The 25,352-nt window shown below is 47.3% G+C and overlaps 1 protein-coding gene across 5 annotated transcripts in view; it reads left to right on the forward strand.

Moving 5' to 3' along the window:
• The first annotated feature begins 396 nt into the window (after positions 1-396).
• LOC137433759 (neurabin-2) overlaps positions 397-25,352 on the forward strand; it is a 286,357-nt gene continuing 261,401 nt past the window's right edge. For all 5 annotated transcript variants that reach the window (XM_068126043.2, XM_068126045.2, XM_068126044.2 and 2 more), the window contains exons 1-3: positions 397-789; positions 12,733-14,021; positions 14,124-14,297. In XM_068126043.2, coding sequence (XP_067982144.2) covers positions 12,771-14,021; positions 14,124-14,297 — 1,425 coding nt within the window. In that variant the 5' untranslated portion in view covers positions 397-789; positions 12,733-12,770. The remainder of the gene's footprint in view (positions 790-12,732; positions 14,022-14,123; positions 14,298-25,352) is intronic.

The raw sequence follows: 25,352 nt of genomic DNA on the forward strand, positions 1-25,352 counted from the left end.
AGCGAGGAAGGCGGCCCCATGATAGGGAAGTGTGGAGGACGAAGGGGAGGGACGAGCAGAGGAAGAAGGGGGTGGAGCGAGAGGTGGAGCGAGGAGAGGCCGAAGGGAGGACGAATGGGGTGGGGCGAGGAGAGGCCGACGGGGGTGGAGCGAGGCGAGGCCGAAGGGGGTGGAGCGAGGTGAGGCCGAAGGGGGTGGAGCGAGGGGAGGCCGAAGGGGGTGGAGCGAGGGGAGGCCGAAAGGGGGTGGAGCGAGGGGAGGCCGAAGGGGGTGGAGCGAGGGGAGGACGAAGGGGTGGAGCGAGGGGAGGACGAAGGGGTGGAGCGAGGGGCGGGACGAAGGGGTGGAGCGAGGGGAGGACGAAGGGGTGGAGCGAGGGGAGGACGAAGGGGTGGAGCGAGGGGCGGGACGAGCGGAGAGTGACCCGCAGCGGCTCGTTGGCGGCCTCGGCCTGACGTGCCAGCCGGTTCCTTTGTGCGTGGCGGTGCGAGAGGCTGAAGGAAGTCGAGGTCTCTGCACCGGCGATGTGCCCGAACGACGCAGCAGGAGTGTGACCCTGAGGATGGCGGCAATGCGTCTCGCCGGAGCCGGATTCCCATCGACGTGGTCCAGTTGTCAGAGGCGCCAGATATCCCGGTGTGTGAAAACGATGGAAACCGTGAGGTCGACAAAGTAAGGAGCCTTTTCGGTCATCGGCTGGTGAGCAAGACCGTCCGTGTGACGTTTCCAGAGCGAGGGGTCCACGATTTCGACCCTTGCCTTTTACACGTTTGGAGCCTTCGAGCCAAGGTGGTTATCGGTTTACCTTTCTCAGGTTCCATGAAGGCCTTGCTGCCCTCTGTTGCAATCGGATTTGCATTCCCTCAACATCGAGGTTTTGAGGTCTTTTTGAGCCATACATTTATTACGTACGCAAATATGGTGAATTCTTCAACATGCCCCTCACTCCTCTCCTTCCATCCATCCACCTTACATCCCATCATGTGCTCCACACGTGCTCATCTGCCCTTTCCTTAATCATATACCCTAAACTTGCTTCCCTTTCCTTAAATTTAATCCTATATCCTAAACTTGCTTCCCTTTCCTTAATCCTATATCCTAAACTTGCTTCCCTTTCCTTAATCCTATATCCTAAACTTGCTTCCCTTTCCTTAATCCTATATCCTAAACTTGCTTCCCTTTCCTTAAATTTAATCCTATATCCTAAACTTGCTTCCCTTTCCTTAATCCTATACCCTAAACTTGCTTCACTTTCCTTAATCCTATATCCTAAACTTGCTTCCCTTTCCTTAAATTTAATCCTATATCCGAAACTTGCTTCCTTTTCCTTAATCCTATACCCTAAACTTGCTTCCCTTTCCTTAAATTTAATCCTATATCCTAAACTTGCTTCCCTTTCCTTAATCCTATACCCTAAACTTGCTTCACTTTCCTTAATCCTATACCCTAAACTTGCTTCCCTTTCCTTAAATTTAATCCTATATCCTAAACTTGCTTCCCTTTCCTTAATCCTATATCCTAAACTTACTTCCCTTTCCTTAATTCTATATCCTATATCCTAAACTTACTTCCCTTTCCTTCATCCTATATCCTAAACTTGCTTCCCTTTCCTTAATTCTATATCCTAAACTTGCTTCCCTTTCCTTAATCCTATATCCTATATCCTAAACTTGCTTCCCTTTCCTTAATCCTATATCCTAAACTTGCTTCCCTTTCCTTTATCCTATGTCCTAAACTTACTTCCCTTTCCTTAATCCTATATCCTATATCCTAAACTTGCTTCCCTTTCCTTAATTCTATATCCTAAACTTACTTCCCTTTCCTTAATTCTATATCCTAAACTTACTTCCCTTTCCTTAATCCTATATCCTATATCCTAAACTTGCTTCCCTTTCCTTAATCCTATATCCTAAACTTGCTTCCCTTTCCTTTATCCTATGTCCTAAACTTACTTCCCTTTCCTTCATACTGTTACAGACACGACTTTGATGTTAAAGTGGGCCGAGCGGAATGGCCGTCGTGTCCGCACAAATTACCCGACTATACTCGACGTTGACGAAGCCGCGCCACGCTGGCTCAATAAGAAAAAGAAGACACCCGGCTGGATTACAATAACACAATACGACACCAATGTTTCGATTCTCAAGTATATTCGTACGGAAAAGGTTAGATTACAGGGGCTAGAGGTATATTACAGGAAGACAGGCACTTAGACACACTCTTATATTAACCCCGGACAGACGACAGACACACGGGACACCGGTGACTCACACGGGGGTTTGATGGCTAGGAAAGGCAGGATCGATGGCTCCAGGTCCTCCTGGGCTCAAAGGTCAGAATCGACTCGGTCCGGTCCAGAGATGCGGGGAGGTCGCAGCGCTCGGATGGCGTCTTGTCTGCTCAAGCTGGGGGCGCATCTGACTCAGCGCTCGCAGGTGGCTTTTCTTCTCCAAGCTCGGGGCGCATCTCACGTCACATCCGGCGCGTGGCCGCGTATATCCGGCGGGGAGTGACACGCCCTCGGCTCGTTAGCTCCGCCTCGTGGAATCGGCACGTTGCTTCTCATTGGGTGCGTGCGGGGGGTTTACCAGGCTCCGCCCTTGACGAGGAGCTGACAAGGAGCCCCTTCGTGGTAACCCCGTGGAGCGCATGGTCTGGAGCTAATCGAGCCGGTGTGAGGACGCATCCTCCCCCGCTCCGCCGCCATCTCCTCTGTTGTTGTTGTAATTGTTGGGGAAGAAGATGGAAGGAGGTATGGGAAAGGTCCTAAACTCACTACTGATGCCATATAATCACATTCTGGTGCAACGAAGAGTCATAATTAATGGAGACGAGGCCTTAACTGACATAGAATAAGAATAACTAGGAAGATGTCCGAAAGTTGTCTACGTGTGGTGCGGTGGACCTGGGCACGACATTTAATGGGGGAATAAGGGGAAGGTCGGCTCTACTGATTGTTATTTACATGCAACGGGACTAGGGAATGGGGGATTGGGGAAAGTTGGGGAGTATTGGAGAAAATAGGGGAATATTTACAAGCGGATATGGAGGCCAAATTCCATATTCGCAACATTGCACCCTTCTCTACCCTCGGGGCGTCCCGACCCGATAAATTTTTACCTACTTTAGTGTGGCACGCAATGTAGTTCCCTCTACTATTAACTCTACCCTGAGTGCGACAGTTTTACAGATATTCACAAATGAGTAAATATGTCCCCCTGCGACGTTGCACCCTTCTCCTCACAGAAACACACCCACAGGATAACCGAATCCGGAAAGAATTCTCAAACTAAACATACAGCCGGTAGGGAGCATTATTTACAAGATTACGCTGATATCTACACTACGATCCAGGACCTGTTTTTGGAGGAACACATGCAGATGTTATGCATAGAGAGAGCGCGCTTGCCAACATCGATACACCAACCCACGAGTGCTCTGTGGCCGACGGCCTTTAATAACGTGCAGAGCACCCTTCCCGAGCATCAAAAGCACCACCCCACCACCAATCGGTGCAGTCACCATTGTTCATTGGAATAAAAATAAATGCGACAACCCCTAACCCTGCAGGTGTCTCTTGCTCTTCTTGTGGTGCACTTGGTGTCAACTAAAAGTGGTTCACCTGTATGGCATAGGTGCCACGTTGACCCATAGGTCCATCCCCGGGTGGTGCTTGGCCGCAAACGAACTGCGGTCCATTGTGGGTGGCCACAAACATTGCGGTCCATATGGTGTATCGATCCCGGCAGCAAACAGCGAAAGTGCAGGCCCACAACTGCGCAGCCAGCACCTCTCTCTCCTCTCTCTCTACCCCAAAGCCAGATCCTCGGAGGTGGGAGACAAAAGAAGAAACAAGTGAGTAAGGTGGTAAGGGCGCAAAAGTGCACGCAATATAAGGTAATGCACACTGGGGGCACATGGGAACCAGGTGAGACAGGTACGTTCCTATCGTACGCCCCCCCCCCCCACCAGGTAACCTACATGGCCCCTCCCTTACCCCTTACTGTATTCACACAACACAACACTACCCATAAACATCTACTTTACAAATCAACAAACATCCCTACTGTCTTCCCCGTTCCTCCCATATACCAAATTCGTCTTCTCTCCCTCCTAACCAATCAAATTTGCCATTTTCAACTCTCATCAAAATTTGCCATTACCAATTCATCATCAGTCCCTCCTAGGGAGGGAGAGATGGAATCACCCCAATGTCTCATCCACGTCGTGATGCGTCTCACAAATCCTCACAGCAATCTCATTTCCTGCACAAAACAAAGAAAACACAGGTGTGGAGTCATCATCATCACCACAGGTAAGTGGCTGCGTATGGTGCGACAGGTTCATCAATCCTAACTATCTCCTAAATGACTTTAACAACTTTACACTACCCGGGGTCTTTCTCCGGCCAAACCATTGGCCCTCTTACACTATGGGTTCTAAAAACCAATTCCCATTGGCCAAACTGTGGTGCTCTTCAATTTGGGGTCTCACTCCCCCGATTCATCTCCCGGTGCCCTCGCACAATTTCTGGGCTGTGGCGTGTACCTCTCCCAGTGGGTCTACCCACCTGCACACCTCCACCACTGCGGTTGCCTCCGAGCTTACCTGCTCCTCACCCTAACCTAACTACCTGGGGAAGGCCCTCTGGCACTCTCCCCACTCGGTGCCCTCTCTGGCACGGGGCTGCCCGATCCACACCCGGGATCCTCAGGCACCCACTCACAACTACCGGCTCCCAGAGCCCACCTGCGGCCTCACCTGGCCGACATCCTTACAGTGGTGGAGTGCCCAACCAACTACACACACTAACAGGCTACACGCCCAGCCATTTCCACAACACTAATGCACCCATCCAAACATCATTCTGTCACCCGCACCACAGATGCCAATATCCAACCACAATTTACCTGTACCCTTTACCTAACACTTACACTACCCGCCCCGGGTATTCGTGAAAGGGGTCCACTCTTCCCCCATCCACACCTTCGCACCATGCACACCACTCCGTACCACTTACTCCAACTCTCTCCACACACCTGTACTTGCACACCTGTGCTCTCACACTTGGTGCCACCTGCACCCTTCTCTCCCCAAGCGCATTCGCGCTGATCCACATACTCACTACTCATACACTGCTCCACACACCTGTCCAATTGCACACCTGTGCAATCACACCTGTTCCATCCTCACACACACGGCATCATCTCAGCTAACTACTCCCTTCTGAAACTTGCGCTTCCCAGTCGTCCCTTTAAACTATTGCGCTCCCACGTCATTATCATCCACACTAATCTACCTGCGTCCCCACTACAGGTATCAGTCACTAACTAACCTTAACGTTACCTAAGGTCATCTTCTCTAGATCCCTACACACAATATCCTAACCCACCCGGGCTAGTTTTCACTGCCATACACCCCATAAACTATTGCTCCTTTGCCCCCCACATGGGAAGGATGGTGGATTTGCCATCCCACCACATCGGGGGTCTCTCACTACCAATTTTACACATCAAATTTCAACAAATCAAAAATTTGCCAATCATCTGCCAATCACTGTACCATTACCAATCATCACTCTGCCAATCCTTTGCCAATCATCAAATTTCGCCTTTTTCTAATTTTGGGTCCAAAACACTAACCTCATCACCCAGTCGACTCACTAATACCTCTCGGTGCGCCAATTCCTGTCCAAAGCCCGGCTTCGTAAAGCCAAGCCATGAATGCTGGTTGTTCTGTGCCAGCGGCTGGGTGCGTCCGGCACTCGGTGCAGGGACGGGGGCTTACCCGGGCCGAGATCCCACGCATCACCTCGGCGTGGAGCCATCCAATGTCCCGATCTCGACCTGCCGGCACGTCTCAACAAAACGTGGTCGCCATGACGACCCTTCCTATCCAGCCGCCCGCTCCGCCTAGTGGAGCACGGACGCGGCCGTTCAAAGCGAGGCCTGGCACGCACCGAGGGCCCGATTCGGCTATAAGTCGTTCTAAACTCTACCCCGTCTAACGTCGATGCTTCACCTGGATTCTTACACCCCGCAGCCCGTTCCTTGCTCACACATCCAGCCGTTCCCATGCTACCTTTCCTTACACACCCAGGTACACCCATTCCACTCACAGCTTTGGTCACACACCTGACCACCGAACACTTTGGCACACATTCGTTGCTCGCACACCTCACCAATACACCGCTTCGCACCCCCTCCTCGGTCACCTCCTCTGTGACAATCACAGGTGTGCTCTCATTCGCACACCCAACCACGTGCCTCACCACCAACTCCAGCGTGCATTCCCACTCACGCTCTACCATTCCAGGGGTGCATCCTTCCATCCCAGGTGTACATCCTCGCTCACCTGTCACAACTAACTCACGCTCCATGTCACTCTCACTACTTTCACCTCCATTCCTGACAGCGCACTCACCCTTACTCTTGACAGCACACTCTTTCCCCATGCACCTGTCCGTCACACACCTTTCTCGCGCACACTCCTGCGCACACTCTCCCGTCACACCCTCTGTAACACTCACCACAGGCATGCATTCTTCCTTGCCTTTGACTGCGCACTCTCTCCCCATGCACCTGTCCGTTACACACCTTTCTCGCACACACTCTCCCGTTACACCCTCTGTAACACTCACCACAGGTGGACACTCTTCCTTACTTCTGACAGCGCACTCTTTCCTCATGCACCTGTCCGTCACACACCTTTCTCGCGCACACTCCTGTGCACACTCTCCCGTCACACCCTCTGTAACACTCACCACAGGTGTGCATTCTTCCTTGCCTTTGACAGCGCACTCTTTCCCCATGCACCTGTCCGTCACACACCTTCCTCGCGCACACTCTCCCGTCACACCCTCTGTAACACTCACCACAGGTGTGCATTCTTCCTTGCCTTTGACAGCGCACTCTTTCCCCATGCACCTGTCCGTCACACACCTTCCTCGCGCACACTCTCCCGTCACATCCTCTGTAACACTCACCACACCGCGCTTCCATGTGCCCCCTCGCACACGCGCTACGACCGACTCACTCTCGCCAGCACCCTCACTCCTTGGCACGCACTTTTTCCTCACACACCCCAGAGTCGGACTTTCTCGCACACCTCCTCTTTCGCACACCAGACCTGTCGCACACTTCACCAACGGCCTCTCACGAACACCCGGGTCTATCTCGACCCCCAAGCCTCTTAAATCACCTGGCGCATCATACGCACGACCATATTGGTCACCACTTACACCGGGTCCTCTTCCTCTTCGCTTCTCCTCCATCACCTGCGAATCCCTCATCCGGTTAATGAGCACATCATCACGATCCAACCACAGACTTTGGACCAATTCTTTTATCTCCTCTTTTATCTCTTTCTTATCCCCTCTCCGTCGCTTCTTAATTTCGCTCATCCCTTCTTCCACTTCTTCTAATTTGTGCTTCACCTCTTTTATTCCCCGGTACGTCTCCTCCAGCTCGTCCTCCAAGGCTACCTTGACCGTTTCCATGTGCGTCCTCACCTGCCGGTCCTTCGTCTCCATAACCTCTATCACCTCGTCCAGCCTCGTTGTCAGTCCCTCACGTACCATCTGACATTCCCTCTTTGTCGCTATCAAGTCATTTTTTATGTCGTTTTGTGTCGCTTTTAACCCCCCTAATACCGCAGTGTTCCTTTGAACCTGCTCCACTAACTCCGTTTGTCCCACCGTCAGCTGCTCCACCTCCTGCGTCAGGTCCTCTATGCCCCCTTGTAACTTTACAGTCCCCTTTCTCACCTCCTTTTCCATGTGCTCCTCACAGTGCCTCACCTCCTCGCGCACTCCTCCGACCTCCTCACTCACACCTCTTCTAATCTCCTCTCCCATCACTTGCATCTCCTGCCCAGATGCCACCCTCATCTGCTCCATTTCCTCCCTGTGAGCATCCAGTTTGGTTTCTACCCCCATTCTGACCCCCTCTATCTGCTGCTCCATTTGTTTAACTTCCCTTTCCGCTTGGTCCCTCATGTCCCTCAATTTGCCTTCCATACTGTTTTCTAACCCCTCTAACCCATTTTTCACTCCCTCTATTTGATTCTCTTGAGCGGCCATTCTGTTTTCTACCCCCGTTAACCCATTTTTCACTTCTTTTATCCCGTTGTCTAACCCCTCAAAATTATTGTCTAACTTCCCAATTTTCTTGTCTAACTCCTCAAAATTATTGTCTAACTTCCCAATTTTCTTGTCTAACTCCTCAAAATTATTGTCTAACTTCTCACCGGTACCCCTCGCTTCGTCCCTCATTACCCCCATTTGGTTTCCCATTACCCCCATTTGGCCCTCCAATCGCTCACCCTGAGCATCCATCCGGTTCCCCAACCGCTCACCCAATCGCTCAATTTGGCTCCCCATACTCATCTGTACAGCTGCCTGTAACTGCGCAATGAGGGCCTGCATGTCAATCGGCTGCATGTTAAAGCCCGCTGATACAGCCGGCTCGGCTACCGCACGCTCGTGCGAGGCGCCTTTTTGCGCGCCCGCTACTTCGTGCGTGACGGCGCTATTTTGCGAACCTGCCGCCCTCACTGCTTCGCTCTCCTCTTGTCCCTCAATTTGGTCCTGGATCGACCCTACCTCACTCTCCTTTACCGGACCCCAGCCGTCTTGATCCGCCATAGCGCGACTTGCAAAATTCGAGTTTCGTAAAACAAAACAAATTTCGGCCGCTCCAAATTTTGACCAAATTTTTTTTTTCCTCTATTCGTTTTTTTTTTCTTCAAAATTTGGTCGGGCCTCGAATCTCACTCCCGACACCAATTGTTACAGACACGACTTTGATGTTAAAGTGGGCCGAGCGGAATGGCCGTCGTGTCCGCACAAATTACCCGACTATACTCGACGTTGACGAAGCCGCGCCACGCTGGCTCAATAAGAAAAAGAAGACACCCGGCTGGATTACAATAACACAATACGACACCAATGTTTCGATTCTCAAGTATATTCGTACGGAAAAGGTTAGATTACAGGGGCTAGAGGTATATTACAGGAAGACAGGCACTTAGACACACTCTTATATTAACCCCGGACAGACGACAGACACACGGGACACCGGTGACTCACACGGGGGTTTGATGGCTAGGAAAGGCAGGATCGATGGCTCCAGGTCCTCCTGGGCTCAAAGGTCAGAATCGACTCGGTCCGGTCCAGAGATGCGGGGAGGTCGCAGCGCTCGGATGGCGTCTTGTCTGCTCAAGCTGGGGGCGCATCTGACTCAGCGCTCGCAGGTGGCTTTTCTTCTCCAAGCTCGGGGCGCATCTCACGTCACATCCGGCGCGTGGCCGCGTATATCCGGCGGGGAGTGACACGCCCTCGGCTCGTTAGCTCCGCCTCGTGGAATCGGCACGTTGCTTCTCATTGGGTGCGTGCGGGGGGTTTACCAGGCTCCGCCCTTGACGAGGAGCTGACAAGGAGCCCCTTCGTGGTAACCCCGTGGAGCGCATGGTCTGGAGCTAATCGAGCCGGTGTGAGGACGCATCCTCCCCCGCTCCGCCGCCATCTCCTCTGTTGTTGTTGTAATTGTTGGGGAAGAAGATGGAAGGAGGTATGGGAAAGGTCCTAAACTCACTACTGATGCCATATAATCACATTCTGGTGCAACGAAGAGTCATAATTAATGGAGACGAGGCCTTAACTGACATAGAATAAGAATAACTAGGAAGATGTCCGAAAGTTGTCTACGTGTGGTGCGGTGGACCTGGGCACGACATTTAATGGGGGAATAAGGGGAAGGTCGGCTCTACTGATTGTTATTTACATGCAACGGGACTAGGGAATGGGGGATTGGGGAAAGTTGGGGAGTATTGGAGAAAATAGGGGAATATTTACAAGCGGATATGGAGGCCAAATTCCATATTCGCAACAATACTATAAACTAAACTTACTTCCCTTTCCTTCATACTATAAACTAAACTTGCTTCCCTTTCCTTAATCCTATATCCTAAACTTGCTTCCCTTTCCTTAAATTTAATCCTATATCCTAAACTTGCTTCCCTTTCCTTAATCCTATACCCTAAACTTGCTTCACTTTCCTTAATCCTATATCCTAAACTTGCTTCCCTTTCCTTAAATTTAATCCTATATCCGAAACTTGCTTCCTTTTCCTTAATCCTATACCCTAAACTTGCTTCCCTTTCCTTAAATTTAATCCTATATCCTAAACTTGCTTCCCTTTCCTTAATCCTATATCCTAAACTTACTTCCCTTTCCTTAATTCTATATCCTATATCCTAAACTTGCTTCCCTTTCCTTAATTCTATATCCTAAACTTGCTTCCCTTTCCTTAATCCTATATCCTAAACTTACTTCCCTTTCCTTAATCCTATATCCTATATCCTAAACTTGCTTCCCTTTCCTTAATCCTATATCCTAAACTTGCTTCCCTTTCCTTTATCCTATGTCCTAAACTTACTTCCCTTTCCTTAATCCTATATCCTATATCCTAAACTTGCTTCCCTTTCCTTAATTCTATATCCTAAACTTACTTCCCTTTCCTTAATTATATATCCTAAACTTACTTCCCTTTCCTTAATCCTATATCCTATATCCTAAACTTGCTTCCCTTTCCTTAATCCTATATCCTAAACTTGCTTCCCTTTCCTTTATCCTATGTCCTAAACTTACTTCCCTTTCCTTCATACTATAAACTAAACTTACTTCCCTTTCCTTCATACTATAAACTAAACTTGCTTCCCTTTCCTTAATCCTATATCCTAAACTTGCTTCCCTTTCCTTAATCCTACATCCTAAACTTACTTCCCTTTCCTTAATCCTATATCCTAAACTTGCTTCCCTTTCCTTAATCCTATATCCTAAACTTACTTCCCTTTCCTTAATTCTATATCCTAAACTTACTTCCCTTTCCTTAATCCTATATCCTATATCCTAAACTTGCTTCCCTTTCCTTTATCCTATATCCTAAACTTGCTTCCCTTTCCTTTATCCTATGTCCTAAACTTACTTCCCTTTCCTTCATACTATAAACTAAACTTGCTTCCCTTTCCTTCATACTATAAACTGAACTTGCTTCCCTTTCCTTAATCCTATATCCTAAACTTGCTTCCCTTTCCTTTATCCTATATCCTAAACTTACTTCCCTTTCCTTCATCCTATATCCGAAACTTACTTCCCTTTCCTTAATCCTATATCCTAAACTTGCTTCCCTTTCCTTAATCCTATATCCTAAACTTACTTCCCTTTCCTTTATCCTATATCCTAAACTTACTTCCCTTTCCTTCATCCTATATCCAAAACTTACTTCCCTTTCCTTAATCCTATATCCTAAACTTACTTCCCTTTCCTTAATTCTATATCCTAAACTTACTTCCCTTTCCTTAATCCTATATCCTATATCCGAAACTTGCTTCCCTTTCCTTAATCCTATATCCTAAACTTGCCTCCCTTTCCTTTATCCTATGTCCTAAACTTACTTCCCTTTCCTTCATACTATAAACTAAACTTACTTCCCTTTTCTTCATCCTATATCCTAACCTTGCATCACTTTTCTTAATCCTATATCCTGAACTTGCATCCCTTTACTTAATCCTATATCCTAAACTTCCCTTTCCTTCATCCTATATCCTAAACTTACTTCCCTTTCCTTCATACTATAAACTAAACTTACTTCCCTTTCCTTCATGCGATGTCCTAAACTTACTTCCCTTTCCTTCATACTATAAACTAAACTTGCTTCCCTTTCCTTCATCCTATATCCTAAACTTACTTCCCTTTCCTTCATACTTTAAACTAAACTTACTTCCCTTTCCTTCATTCTATGTCCTAAACTTACTTCCCTTTCCTTCATACTATAAACTAAACTTACTTCCCTTTTCTTCATCCTATATCCTAACCTTGCATCACTTTTCTTAATCCTATATCCTGAACTTGCATCCCTTTACTTAATCCTATATCCTAAACTTCCCTTTCCTTCATCCTATATCCTAAACTTACTTCACTTTCCTTCACCCTATATCCGAACCTTACTTCCCTTTCCTTTATCCTTTATCCGAACCTAACTTCACTTTCCTTAATCCTATATCGTAACCTTACTTCCCTTTTCTTCATCCTATATCCTAAACTTTCTTCCCTTTTCTTCATCCTATATCCAAACCTCACATCACCTTTCTTCATCCTATATCCTAACCTTGCTTCACTTTCCTTAATCCTATATCGCAACCTTACTTCCCTTTCCTTCATACTATATCCTAAACTTACTTCACTTTCGTTAATCTTTTATCCGAAACATGCTTCCCTTTCCTTCACCCTTCACCCTTCACCCTTCACCATACTCTATCCTAAACTTACTTCACTTTCATTAATCTTTTATCCTGAACTTGCTCCCCTTTCCTTGATCCTATATCTTGAACTTAATTCCTTTTCCTTAATTCTATTTCCTAAACTTGCTTCCCTTTCCTTGAACATATATCCTAAACTTACTTCCCTTTCTCCACACTCCAAATATCATTTGTTGATATTTCTCTTCATATAAAAAAAAAAAATCACTTTACACCTCTTCCTTCACCTCCTCCTCTGGAGTGCATACACTAAAAGCCAGAAGGTTTGTGGATCAAAAGGATCTTTGCCTCTGGGTCGGCCGGCTGAAACGAGACGAAAGACTCATGATGTGTTTTGGTTTTATTCTGTTTGATTTCAGTCGATGGTTGTATGGCTTGTTAAATTCCATCGATAAACATTCCCATGTCCCATAGGATTCCTCACCTGGTTTCAGGCGGACCTTGGTGCTGCAATGATCAAGACGGAGAGTGGAGGCAGTCGTGAAAGGACTTCGCTGCGGAGTGCTTCTCCTCACAGGAATGCATATCGAACTGAGTTTCAGGCGATCAAGCACTCCTTTGATCGCTCAGGCCCTAGTCAGGATGCGGAGGTCGGAGATGATGGAAGACCAAGTAGTACTGATTCTCCTGTCGGGCATAGTGAGACGGACGAGCAACGGCAAAATCGGAAGTATGGATCAAACGTCAATCGCATCAAAAACATGTTCATGGCTATGCAAGGTAGCGGTAGCTTGGACGGGGAACAAACGCCGCTGGAGCAGATTCAACCGACCCGTCTTGCATCTGCCAAAATCAGTGCTCGGGCGTTCATAGCTCCTCCTCCGTCACCTACTCGTGGTGTTGCTTGTGAGGACCGGAGTAAGGTCCAACCTCTGGCTTGTCGGGAGGGCCGCGTTCGTGAGCGTAGTCGTCGAACAGATGTCGCCGGTGTCTCGGAGCGATTCTCGGAAACGCGGAAGATCTTTGAGCAGAAGAAAAATGAAGCTGCACGTGAGGCTCTCTGTCGACCTCCATCGTCGTCGTCGTCCACATCGTCATCGTCTTCACGGAAGGAATGCAAGCTGTCGCGAGACAACGTTTTACTGGACCTGCGTAGCACTCTCAGTGGCGCTGTGCTGAAGGGTAGCACAGAATCTCTGGACAGTTTGTTGACCAGTCCCTGTGCTGAAGCCGTATCTCCAACGGTCGGACAACTTGCAGTGGTATTCGAACCGGGTGAGCAGCAGCGGTTGGACGCCGGTACAGCAGCTGTCTTGGCGCGACGTCTTCAGGGAATTCTACCAAAAGCCAGTGGTGAAGGTCCTTTCTTTGAGAATGATTCAGAGCACAGCACAGGTAGTAGTGGCATTGCTGTTCTGCCTGATAGTGCTGATAAGGATAAGATCTCTGAATTGAGTCCTCAATCATCTCTGGATTCCTTCTGTCTCCTTCCACCAACCAAAGGGACCGCTTCTCCTGACGTTGTCCGGGTTACAGTTGAGCCTTCTTACGATGGTCTTTCTACAGAGAAACAGAGCTCTGCTGATGAGCAGGAGTATTCTAAAGATCTAGCAAGCTCTGAGTACCAAGTTCCTTCAAAGGACCTTGATAATGAGGAAATTGTACGTGTGAAGGTGGTCGAGGTGCAGAAGGAGTCGTCACGTCCGTCATGCTCGATCGAGGCTGAACCTTCTCCCGGACACTGGATTGAAAAGCACATTGAGGTATCTCATTCTTTGTTTAATGGTTCATATTGCTAACTTTCATGCTTTAAAAAATCCCAGGATGGAATCCATAGATCACGAGCTTGTGTTTGGTATGCCAAGGTTACGCTGAGTGAGGCTCTGATCCACGGTTCCACCGACGGAGAGGCCGCATCCATCTGTAATCCCACAACCACGGAAGAAAGGCAGAACTACACAGAGGTTCCTGGTCTTTCTGATGAAGAGGGACCGCCTAAACTGAATCGCAAGATCCGTTTCAGCACAGCACCAATTCAGGTAAATAGAAGTGCACTTCAGAGTGCTTTCCGCATCATAATGTTGTCTTGTTCATGGTCTTGGTCGTGGAATGTTGAGCGAGTGTTTTTCTTGATTCCTGCTGTGAATAGGAGCAGGGAAGAAGTTTGGACTAAACTAGTGGCGAAAGGAACTCTGGCTCGATGTGTAAACAGTATGGGCCTCATTCCTGCTGAAGGGATGACAAGTTTTTCATTTGTTGTATGTCCTGTTAAAATTCCAATTCCATCACAATTTTGTTTTCCTATATTCGCATATGTATACCATCAACATCTCTCCACGTTGTGCACATATGGACATCTTGTGGCCGTAGATATGCACGTGGGACGTTTATATAGTTATCAGATGGTAAAACCCACAAAACGAAGTATTACCTTCGTCACCAAACGTGGACGTGGATGGAGGTTATGTTTTCACCCACCCCCTGGTATGTTTCTCTGTTTGTTACATGTGAAAATCGAAGATTTTTTCAAGTATATTGGCTGGTCTTGTGCGTTATTACTTGGCAAGAAATGCTTTTTTTGACAAGTATGTTGATCACTCCGGTTTGTGTGTTTGTTTATGTGTGTGTTTGTCTGTGCACTCACTTATACTTGCCTACGGGTCACAATTTTAAACAGATCATCACGAAACTTCACTAAAAGGTCGAGTTCGTGGTCCGACAAAATTCTGTATATTGTCGCGTTCCTGGTGATTAAAATCTTTCCAAAAAGAACGGATAGCCGAACAAGCTGTTACTCAGAAACGTTCAGTTCAAATATATGGCGGAGTTAATACACGCCGGGGGTGGGGGTGGGAGAGGAGGAGGAAGAGGATGCTGAAGAGCACTTAACTGCATGGATCCCACCGGCAGTCCTCAAACCTGCGGGAAAATAACTCAAACCGAGGCGAGATTAAAATGTACAAAAATGCCGGCTTTATTAAACAGAATGCCGGTAATACAAAATATAACGTGCAATAATAAATAATGTTCCTAAATGGGACGTCCCCAAAGACAGACACAAACACAGACGAAGGATAAAGTAAATGCAATCGAAAATAATAGGTGTGTGGTTGGCACTTACCTGCGAGCAGCTTGAACCTAGTCAGGAATCATCCACACTTGGCGGGAAACGCACACCGGTTGGCGCGAACTCGTGCGTGGGAATTGGGCCTCGCTGAGCCCTCGTTCGCCTTGCTGTGATAAACGCTCCTGCTTATAGCTATATAACTCTCAGTGGATGGCACAAGGGGCGTGCACTCCCCCCTGAGCTGTCTGGTCTGGGTTTGATTCCCGACCTGACCATAGCTGGATTGGATTTTCACATGCAGGCAATTGTATCACAAACGGCTCCAGGCCCTCAGATGGATGTCTGCTGTCATTAGCCGGTGTAGGGTAAAGATCACACCGTGTATTTTAGCAAAGATTAAGCAAGTTATGGCCGGTACCTTTCTCTGACTGACTGATGAGAAGGCAATGGCAAGCCGCACCCAGCATAATCCTTGCCATGAGACTGCTTCGGCAGCACCCTCATTAGCCGGTATGGACACTGAATGAATGAATGATATAAGAAGTCAGAAAAACATTTCCTTGCAACTTCTAAATTCTCGTATATTGAAATACAGTTTGACCCCACTATTCGTGGTTCCGCGATTCATGGGTTTCGCATATTCGCGGCTAATAAAATGTGACTTGCTTCTCTATTCGTAGAAAAGTGTCCCGCGAATTCGCGGGGTTTTTTATATTTGCGGCCGTGTTCTATGAAATCTGTTTTTTTGTTTTTTTCCTATTCGCGGCCATGTTCCACAAATTTGCGGTTTTTCAGAGGCGCAAATTTTTTTTTTTCATGAGCCGCGAGCATGACCTGCTCCTGCGTTTGCTGCCGTGTGTTTTGCGTTTTCATGGCTTTCACGGGATATCCCACCATTAACACTGTGAACAGCTTCACATGATATTCCACCGTTCACAGGTAAACATTGCTTCGCGGGATATCCCACCAGCTGCATAACACGTCGTCCCTGCGAGTTACTGTGCAGAATGAAAACACTCCACCGTATCTATTATTAGTGCAATTAGCTGTCTCCCTTTTCTCCATTGAAACAATGGCACGGCACTTATTCACGGATTTTCATCGACATTCGTGGATTATTGCCAACATTCGCAGGTTTTGTCTCGCCATTCCTCGGGATGGGATACGAGTCTGTCTTTGTCACTGCATTAACCCGTTTTGAATCCATACAACAGCGAAAACTGCCATCGGGTTTTGGAACCAACACACCAACACGCAGTGACACGCAACACACGGTTTTGGAACCAACACACATGGTGAGCTCCATTCACTGCTGCTTGGTTCGATGATGTCATTCTCCAACATATACTGAACCTCCTTCTGGAGATAATCCATCTTAACAGGGTTCATCCGGTAGGGATGTTGTTTCACAGGAATGGCCTCCCCCACATCAATATCATGATATACCAAGTCACTACGACAAGGTACATCTGTGAACAAATGTGCAAACTCAGAAATTAGGTTGGATAATTGTCCTTGTTGTTCCCTCGTCAAATGACTTAATTTCTGGTCTAGGTTCCTTAACACTTCAGTGTTCGTCAATCTGGGACAAGCTTGGTCATCAATGCTATCAAACTTCACACTGGCCTCAAACTCTGGATTCTCTTTCACACCCACTACAGGTATGACATATGAGACAGGAGTCATTTTTTCCACAGGCTTCCTCTCATAATATTTCTGAAGTCAGTTCACGTGACACTGCTGCCGCTTTTTCCATCGGTCTGGAGTTGTCACTGCATAATCCGTTTGATTGATCCTCCTTTCCATGGCATAGGGACCATAGGGACTTTCCATGGCTAGCCTGTAGCGGATGATGCAGTGGGTTGGAAGCAACACCTGATGGGTTGGAAGCAACACTAGCACTCCGTCCTCAAGACTGAAATTTCTTATCTGGGAAGTCGTGTCATGTCCCCCTTTCATTTTGTCCTGAGCTGCTTTCAAGTTTCCTCTTGCTACTGCACCGGCTTTAGCCAATGTGTGCCAAACAGTTTTTTTTTTTTTTGTATACAAGATCGAGGCTCGTGTAAGAGCTAACATTGGTCACAAAAAGACAAACTGACACATAAAACATATGATAAAGGGAGCGGGAGACAAGATGGGGAGAGAGAGGGAAGGACACAAGTACAATATTTGAGAGCAGGGACATCGGGAGATCTGTGGGAGGGAGAGCTTTGGGGAAGGAGGCATGGGAAGGGAGGGTGGGGGGTGGGAGAGGTATAAAACACATGGAGACTGCTAGGACTTCCAGGAAGGAAGTCAGAATTTCAAAAAAGTGGATCTGGGGTGAACACACAGTTTACTGTGATTCCTCCTGTGGCCACTGTTCCTTCACCAGTTTCAAAGGTCCTCGAACTGTGTGTCCAAACACGAGTTCATAAGGACTAAATCCCAATGACTCCTGAACAGACTCCCTCGTAGCAAACAACAATAAGGGTATTCCCTCATCCCAATCCTTGTCACATTCAAAGCAGTAAGTTCTGATCATATTCTTCAATGTCTGGTGAAACCTTTCCAAGGCCCCTTGACTCTCAGGATGGTAAGTACTTGAACTTACTTGCTCCACTCCCAACAGATGTACCATTGCTGAAAAAGCTTTGCCATGAAGTTGGAACCCTGATCAGACTGGATGACCTTAGGTAGGCCAACCAGGGTGAAAAATTATATCAAGGCCCTCGCAATAACTGTCGCAGTGATTTTCCTAAGAGGCACTGCTTCTGGAAACCTAGTGGAAGTGCACATGATGGTCAGCATATACTGATGTCCAGTCTTAGTTTTAGGTAAAGAACCTACAAGTCAATAATGACCCGCCTGAATGGTTCTTCAAAAGCTGGAATCGGTTTTAAAGGCGCTGAAGGGGTTTTCTGATTCGGTTTGCCCCTCCAACTTACAAGAATGACAAGATTTACAGAATTCCGCCACACCACGTTGCAATCCTGGCCAGCAAAAGTGTGCCAGAATTATTTCACACGTCTTGTTCACTCCAAGGTGCCCGGCCAAAGGTGTCATGTGCCAAACTCAATATCTCCTTCCGGTACGCTTGTGGCGCCACAATTTGGTAATGGACTTTCCACTCGTGATTTGTTGGTACCTCTGGTGGTCTCCATTTTCTCATGAGTATTTCCCCTTTCATGAAGTAACCAACAGGTACCTTCATAGCCTCTTCCTCTGTAATGGCTTTACCAATCAGACTCCGGAGTTCAGAATCTCTGTGTTGCTCTTCAACAAGTCTCTTTCGGGCAAGCACCGTTTGTTCAGCCTTGTTCCCAGATGTCTCCGATGGACACTCCATTTTATCCTTTGGTGCAGATGAAACCTTATCATTAGGTTCCTTGGTGTCACTCCCTTTTCTACCGTGTCTCCCAGACATTTCCTCCAATATATCTATGGAATCCAAATCCACACTACCCTCCCTCCCCCCCCCCCCCCCCCCCAGAGCGTTCCTCACCCACAGCACGAGTCACTGCACACGATGGAAAGATACCCGGAATCTACCGCTCCAACCAACAACACAACAACAACAGGCATTTTAAGGCGCCATTTTCCCTGCTAGAGCGGGGGTTAGCCTTGCGGGCCCCATGACAATCTTCTCCATGAATGGGCCCCATGACAAATCCCTCTCCAACCGCGCTGCGTTATTTTCCACACTGGGCCCTTCAACCAACACCGGACTACCGGAAACTCGACCACCAGTCAAATCGCCCCCTACAACAAAAGAAATTCCCTCCACAGGAAGAGTGGCTTGCAAACCTACGGTGACTGGTCCTGACACCAAACCAGACTCTAAATGGATCACATGAAGAGGAGCCCCAACGAAGCCACCAAGCCCCTGCAAGAGGACACCAACCCCAGCTGCAGTCCTTCCAGACAATGGCAAAATGCCTCGTAGCATCAAAGATTGATGTGCTCCCATGTCCCTCAATACCCTAACAGGTCTCTGGTTTGTCAAGTCCCCATCCAGTGACACAAACCCCTCGGAAATGAAAGGTATGTAACCCTCTTGGACAAGGTCGTTCTCTGATGCAGTAAGTGTGGCATGGGGACCTTCACAAGTCACTGTTCTCCAAGGGCGATTTCTCGCACTGGTCAACGCATTCGGAGTTGAACTAGCCTGACTCCGATTATTCCTTTTCAGGGCGTAACATTGGGACATCAAATGCCCAGGTTTCTTGCAAAAAGTGCAAGTAGGCCCGGAGGAAAAGCCCGTGGTCTGCCTCAGGCCCCCTGTAATTGGACAGTCAGTCTTTTGATCACTAAAATTTGAGATACCAGATTTTGCTCGATACTCCTCTCTGGTCCGCCTCCATGAGAATTTGCTCTCCAAACCTGATTTAATGCGACTCCCCTGGCTACCTCTCGGCCGGAAATTAGGTTTGTGAAACCCCATCCTGTGTGTCAAGGCATAGTCATCTGCCACTGTTGCTACCTCATACAACTCGGGTACTTTTCTTTCATCCAAAGAACTTTAATGTCTGTGTGGACACACTGTTTATATTCTTCCACCAAAATCGATTGTCGTAAATGGTTAGTCTTCCCCAATCTCTTTCGAGTCACACCACCTATCAAACATCGTTCCTTCTCTCTGTCAAACCCCACATGGGTCTCATTCTCCCACTTACTGGCATTCCCAAATTTTTGTCTGTAAGCTTCGGGGAGCACTTCATTGGCTTTGAGCTTGGCTTTCTTAACTGTCTCATAATCTGCACATTGGTCAATCGGTAAAGCCGAATAGATATCTTGAGCTTTAACCACCAGAACACTTTGTACTAACATAGTCCATGACTCCTCAGGCTATTTTAACATTTGAGCCACCTTTTCATGTGTAAAAAGAACTTGCATACCTCCTTTTCATTGAAGGATGGAATCAGTCTTACATGCCTACCAATATCCCAAGAATTCTGACTAGTTGTCGAACTAGCCAGCACGGATAAGATTTTTCTCTGTCCTCCCAGTAATTCAAGCTCCTTGAGTTTAATTTCCTTCTGATACTCCATGTCCCATTCCTTTAAGTCCCTTTGATACTCCATGTCCCCTTCCTTTAAGTCCCTTTCAGCTTTCCTTTCCTCTGTTTTTTCCTCTCCTGTTTTCTCCTCGAGTTCCTTTTTTCCCCCGTCGCACCGCGGAGCGAAAGGGGGACTATGGTTTTCCCCTCTGTCCGTGTGTCCGTCCGTCCGTCCGTGCATAAGCGAAGGACCGCATTCGAATTTGGTGTGTGGGTGCAACCCACGTCAAAATCCAAGATGGCCGCCGCCATGTATGTCTGATGCCATGTATGTCTGAACCTTGTGAGCGGAATATCTTGAAAAATAAGCGAACTACCAACTTCTAATCTGGTGTGTGGGTGTACCTAGGGATAAGGAAGAACGCTATTGAAAATTGGGTCGCCACGTCAAAATCCAAGATGGCCGCCGCCATGTATGTCTGAACATTGTGAGCGGAATATCTTGAAAAATAAGCGAAGTACCAACTTCTAATCTGGTGTGTGGATGTATCTAGGCATAAGGAAGAACGCTATTGAAAATTGGGTCGCCACGTCAAAATCCAAGATGGCCGCCACCATATATATGTCTGAACCTTGTGAGTGAAATATCTTGAAAAATAAACGAACTACTAACTTCTAATCTGGTGTGTGGGTGTATTTACGCATAAGGGAAGAACGCTATTGAAAATTGTGTCGCCACGTCAAAATCCAAGATGGCCGCTTTGCATCTTCCACTTTGTCAACTCGCATCACTTCACCGACGGGGGACCTAGGCGTAACGCTTGTCTGCTTTCCTTTCCTCTCAATCCTTTTCTGCTTTCAATTCCAACTCTTTTGATTTTTCCTGGCTCTGCAGTTGCATCTCCATTTTCCAGAGCTCCATATTTCCTTATTCCTCTGGTAACCAATCCAATGCTACCTCTTCCCATTTTCTCTCTCCCACTAAATATTCTACCACCAACGTCTGAATCTCTGCCTTCTTCATATTGATTTGGACCTCCAAGTTACAGTATTTGGCCAACGTCCTAAGTTCCGATCTTTTTAATGCCTGGAACTGTGCCTCGTTAGGGGACATCACAAAATTTTCCACGTCATACACCATTGTGACTTAGTTAGCAAGCCTGTTAACCTTCACACAAAAAGTGTCAATTTTGGGAATGTGAAGGAATGTCAAATTTGGGACTGTTTGGGATTTCAATCCCGAAATTTGGATATAATAATAATCCCGGACGAGCCCCCAATTTCTGTTACGTGTTTCCCTCCCCCACGCCACCCCCCAAATCCTGGTTCCGGTGCCCCTCAGAGTCTCGAGAGGGAATGCGGCAGAATCATTTGTTATTTTGAGTGTTCTAATAAACCATGGTAAAACCACACCAATGCAATGGTTGAACAAAACAAGTAATTGTATTAAGAACTCTCACATACACAATAATAACAGTCTTAAAGAGAGTACCATGAAAATATCACTTGCATTAAATGAACAATACATATGATGGTACCATCATTCCCCAATGCTCTCAAAGCAATAAACTCACGATACACCAAACGTGAGTGGAATGTAACATTCCCCAAAGTCTGTGCACAAATCCCTTTGCTGGGTGAAGGTCGAAGTCGTGCAGAACGGCAAGAACAATATGCAGGTATCAGCGTGGTTGCACGAGAACTTATGAGGTGGGAGGTCCGGCAGCTGGTGGCACTGTAACCTGTGACGGCACTGTAACGGCACACCCCACGTAAATGTGACATGGGGTCAAAGGTCGAGTGGAATGGCAGATCGACAACCGCATGCTCTACTTGAGCCATTTGCATAGCTGCATGCGAGGGTTTGTCATTGTTTGCATTTCCAGTTGATCGTTCAATAATTGCCAGCAAGTTACTTTGAGGGTCTGCAGTCTGCCCTCTCGCAAATGAGCTGCCGCTCAATCTGTTCCGCATCTCATATTGACTCAGCTTATAAAACCTTCACCAAAACGTTCTCTCGTGCACTAATTTTTCCAATCTCGTGTGCAGCTATAATATTGTTGTGTGCCTGCCCTTTGGTGAACACTGCAGGGCGACACGGATGCCAAAACGAGCTTTAACTCCGAGGTGTTCGATTCAATGGCGGACCTTCATTATACGCGCGGGGAGCAAGTGGGGGAGAAGCCGTGAGTGCTTAAATGCACGAGTCCACCCGACGTCTTTGACCCTGCAATAATCAACTCGAACGACACGGGATTAAAATGTACAAAAATACCGGCTTTATTAAAGAAAATGCCGGTCACAAAATAATGCACAATAAAAACTATGATTTCTAAACGGGACTTACCACACATACAAGACTCAAATACAGACAAAGGGAAATATAAAAGAACGAAAATAAAGGTGTGCTATTTATTGTGGGGACTTAGCTCCGAGTTGCTCTTGAACCCCGTCAGGAATCGTCAAAGATCGTCTGAGGCCTCTACGTCCTTGCACGCGAAAACGCACTCGTTGGCGCACAGTAGGCCTTAGCGCGCAGCTCGCTCTTCCAGCCACACATATCCTCACGATCTTGTTCACCAACACCAACACCACAGCCAGACGTTGCGAGGAAGTCCAGAGCCTTGACCGTTCGTTGTCAAACGCCAGGACTTGAGAATGAAAGAAGAAGAACGCTGTCGGGACACGACCGTTCACCACCAGATCCAGAACCCGAGAGAGAAAATGTCCGCCGTTCTAAATGTTTTGTACGTGAGGCTCTGACGTCATCCCACAATGTCTCCGTGTCCGCTCCTATTAGTGAGTCCCATCTTACCAGTCCTTGCGGCAATCAAATCCCGGACCAATCACTGCTCTTTGGGGCGTGGCCTCATGGACCTTTTGTGCCTGTTGGCTCACCAGGTCGATGTTATCCGCGGTCGTGCTCAAAGTCCTGTTTCCGGTTGGTTTTTATTTAGTGTGGTTAATGGGCGATTTCTTACTATTTGTGTGTGCTGCGTGTGTCATAAGGAACAGAGAAATAATAGCAGAGGCCATTACATACCGATAATTAATTTACTCATAATCCCTAGCTAATTAACAAACCCCACCCCTCTCATGGGGACGAAGATACGCTCTTCCACGACATACGGTCTACACAAATTTCCTACTTGTTACATGGGGTTTCTTCTTCACAACAGTCAGAGCATACTACCTATGCAATTATACCTGGACAAAGGTATTGCCTACACCCTACAAACGTAACAATATCATTCCGACCCTGGTATACCAGATCCTATGGTGAGGAAGTCAAAATTGAGCCACTTGCTTTCTCATTATCAAAGTTTAACCCGAACAAGGCCCACCTTGGGTCAATTTACAAGATTCTCGATGAGCGTTTCCATCCTTAGGCAAGCCATGAAATGTGACGAGGCTAGGCCTAAGGCTAATCTCCACAATCTGTCCTACATCGAAATCCTGGTGGTATCTGGTTAAATCTATCTCTGGTGTATGCTCCCCTTCCATTTCCTCCATCACAGGGCTGCTTTGTAGATAATGCTCAAGATGAAACAGAATGCCGAACACTTTGCGTTTGGCTTCAATTCAACATCGTTGTGCTGAATCCATCCCTCTCTAGCCCCTCGTGCCCAATGCCTACAAGGACACTGTAAATGTCACCAAATAATGGTGAAGCAAATTCTGACAAGCTTCGATGACGAGCCCAATACCATGTGCTTGTAAGACTACAGAAATCACACAACTACACAAGAAGGGTGCAAAAACGTAACCCCACAATTACAAACCACTAAATGTTCTGGAACTCCAGATCTTGGGCAGTGTCGTGGAAACGATAATTCCACCTGACATCAAGTGTTTCCTTTTCTCAAACAGTAGAATGTCTGCTCTTCAGTTTGGATTACGTCCTGGTCACTCGACCTTTGATATGCTGCTGATTTTTCTCTCAATAATGGATATAGGGGATCAGGATCGCCTCCCTGGACAAATCTCTGTCATTTCACACAGACTGGAACGTCACTCTGCCCGTAGCCCTCATTTGAATCCCCAGTAGAGCCTGGAGGTCCACAAGGTATGTTTTGGGTCTAATCCTGTACCTCATGCACATAAATTACTTCTTGGATAGCCTTTGTTTCCTCTTTATGCTATACTGCAATGACAGGAGGGCAGCAGCTGCTTCCCTCTCTGCTGCACAGCTGCTTCCCTCTCTCCTGCGCAGCTTTTTTTTTTTTTTTTTTTTTTTTGTATACAAGATCGAAGCTCGTGTAAGAGCTAAATCCCTCTCTGCTGCTTCCCTTTCTGCTGCACAGCTGCTTCCCTCTCTGCTGCACAGCTTCTTCCCTCTCTCTGCTGACCTGGAAAGGAACTGACACTGATCTGACAAATGTAATGTTATCCAATCCGAGGAAATCTCATTATCTCACATTATCTGTCCGTAAAGACCATCTCGTAAATACACCTGAATGGTATATGAGGGCATGTTCAAAAGTTATACTGCCTCCTATTGTTTTCCTCAAAAACAGGTAAACATATTTGAATGAAACAAACATTGGTACTAACATCGATCCTTATTCTACCTTGGTGCATATTTATTTCTCAACATGATCACTGCTGCGGACCACATGTTTCTGACCATGTTCAAGCAGTCTTGTGATGCCATCACGGAAGAACTGAGCGTCTTGTTGACTTAACCAGCGCTTCAGAGGGGCATTGACATCATCATTGGAAGAAAAATGTTCCCCACAAAGGTGTCCCTTAAGTTTGGGGAAGAGATGAAACTTTGATGTGGCCAAGTCAGGGCTGGTAATCCTTTTGTGTGGTACTCCATTGACGTAATGGTGCACCCAACACTCATCTCCAGTCAGTCATCCCAACTCTCATCTCCAGTCAGTCATCCCAACTCTCATCTCCAGTCAGTCATCCCAACTCTCATCTCCAGTCAGTCATCCCAACTCTCACCTCCAGTCAGTCATCCCAACTCTCATCTCCAGTCAGTCATCCCAACTCTCATCTCCAGTCAGTCATCCCAACTCTCATCTCCAGTCAGTCAACCCA

Source organism: Myxine glutinosa, chromosome 10, assembly GCF_964187855.1.
Source record: "Myxine glutinosa chromosome 10, kmMyxGlut1.1, whole genome shotgun sequence".
Classification (NCBI taxonomy): Eukaryota; Metazoa; Chordata; class Myxini; order Myxiniformes; family Myxinidae; genus Myxine; species Myxine glutinosa.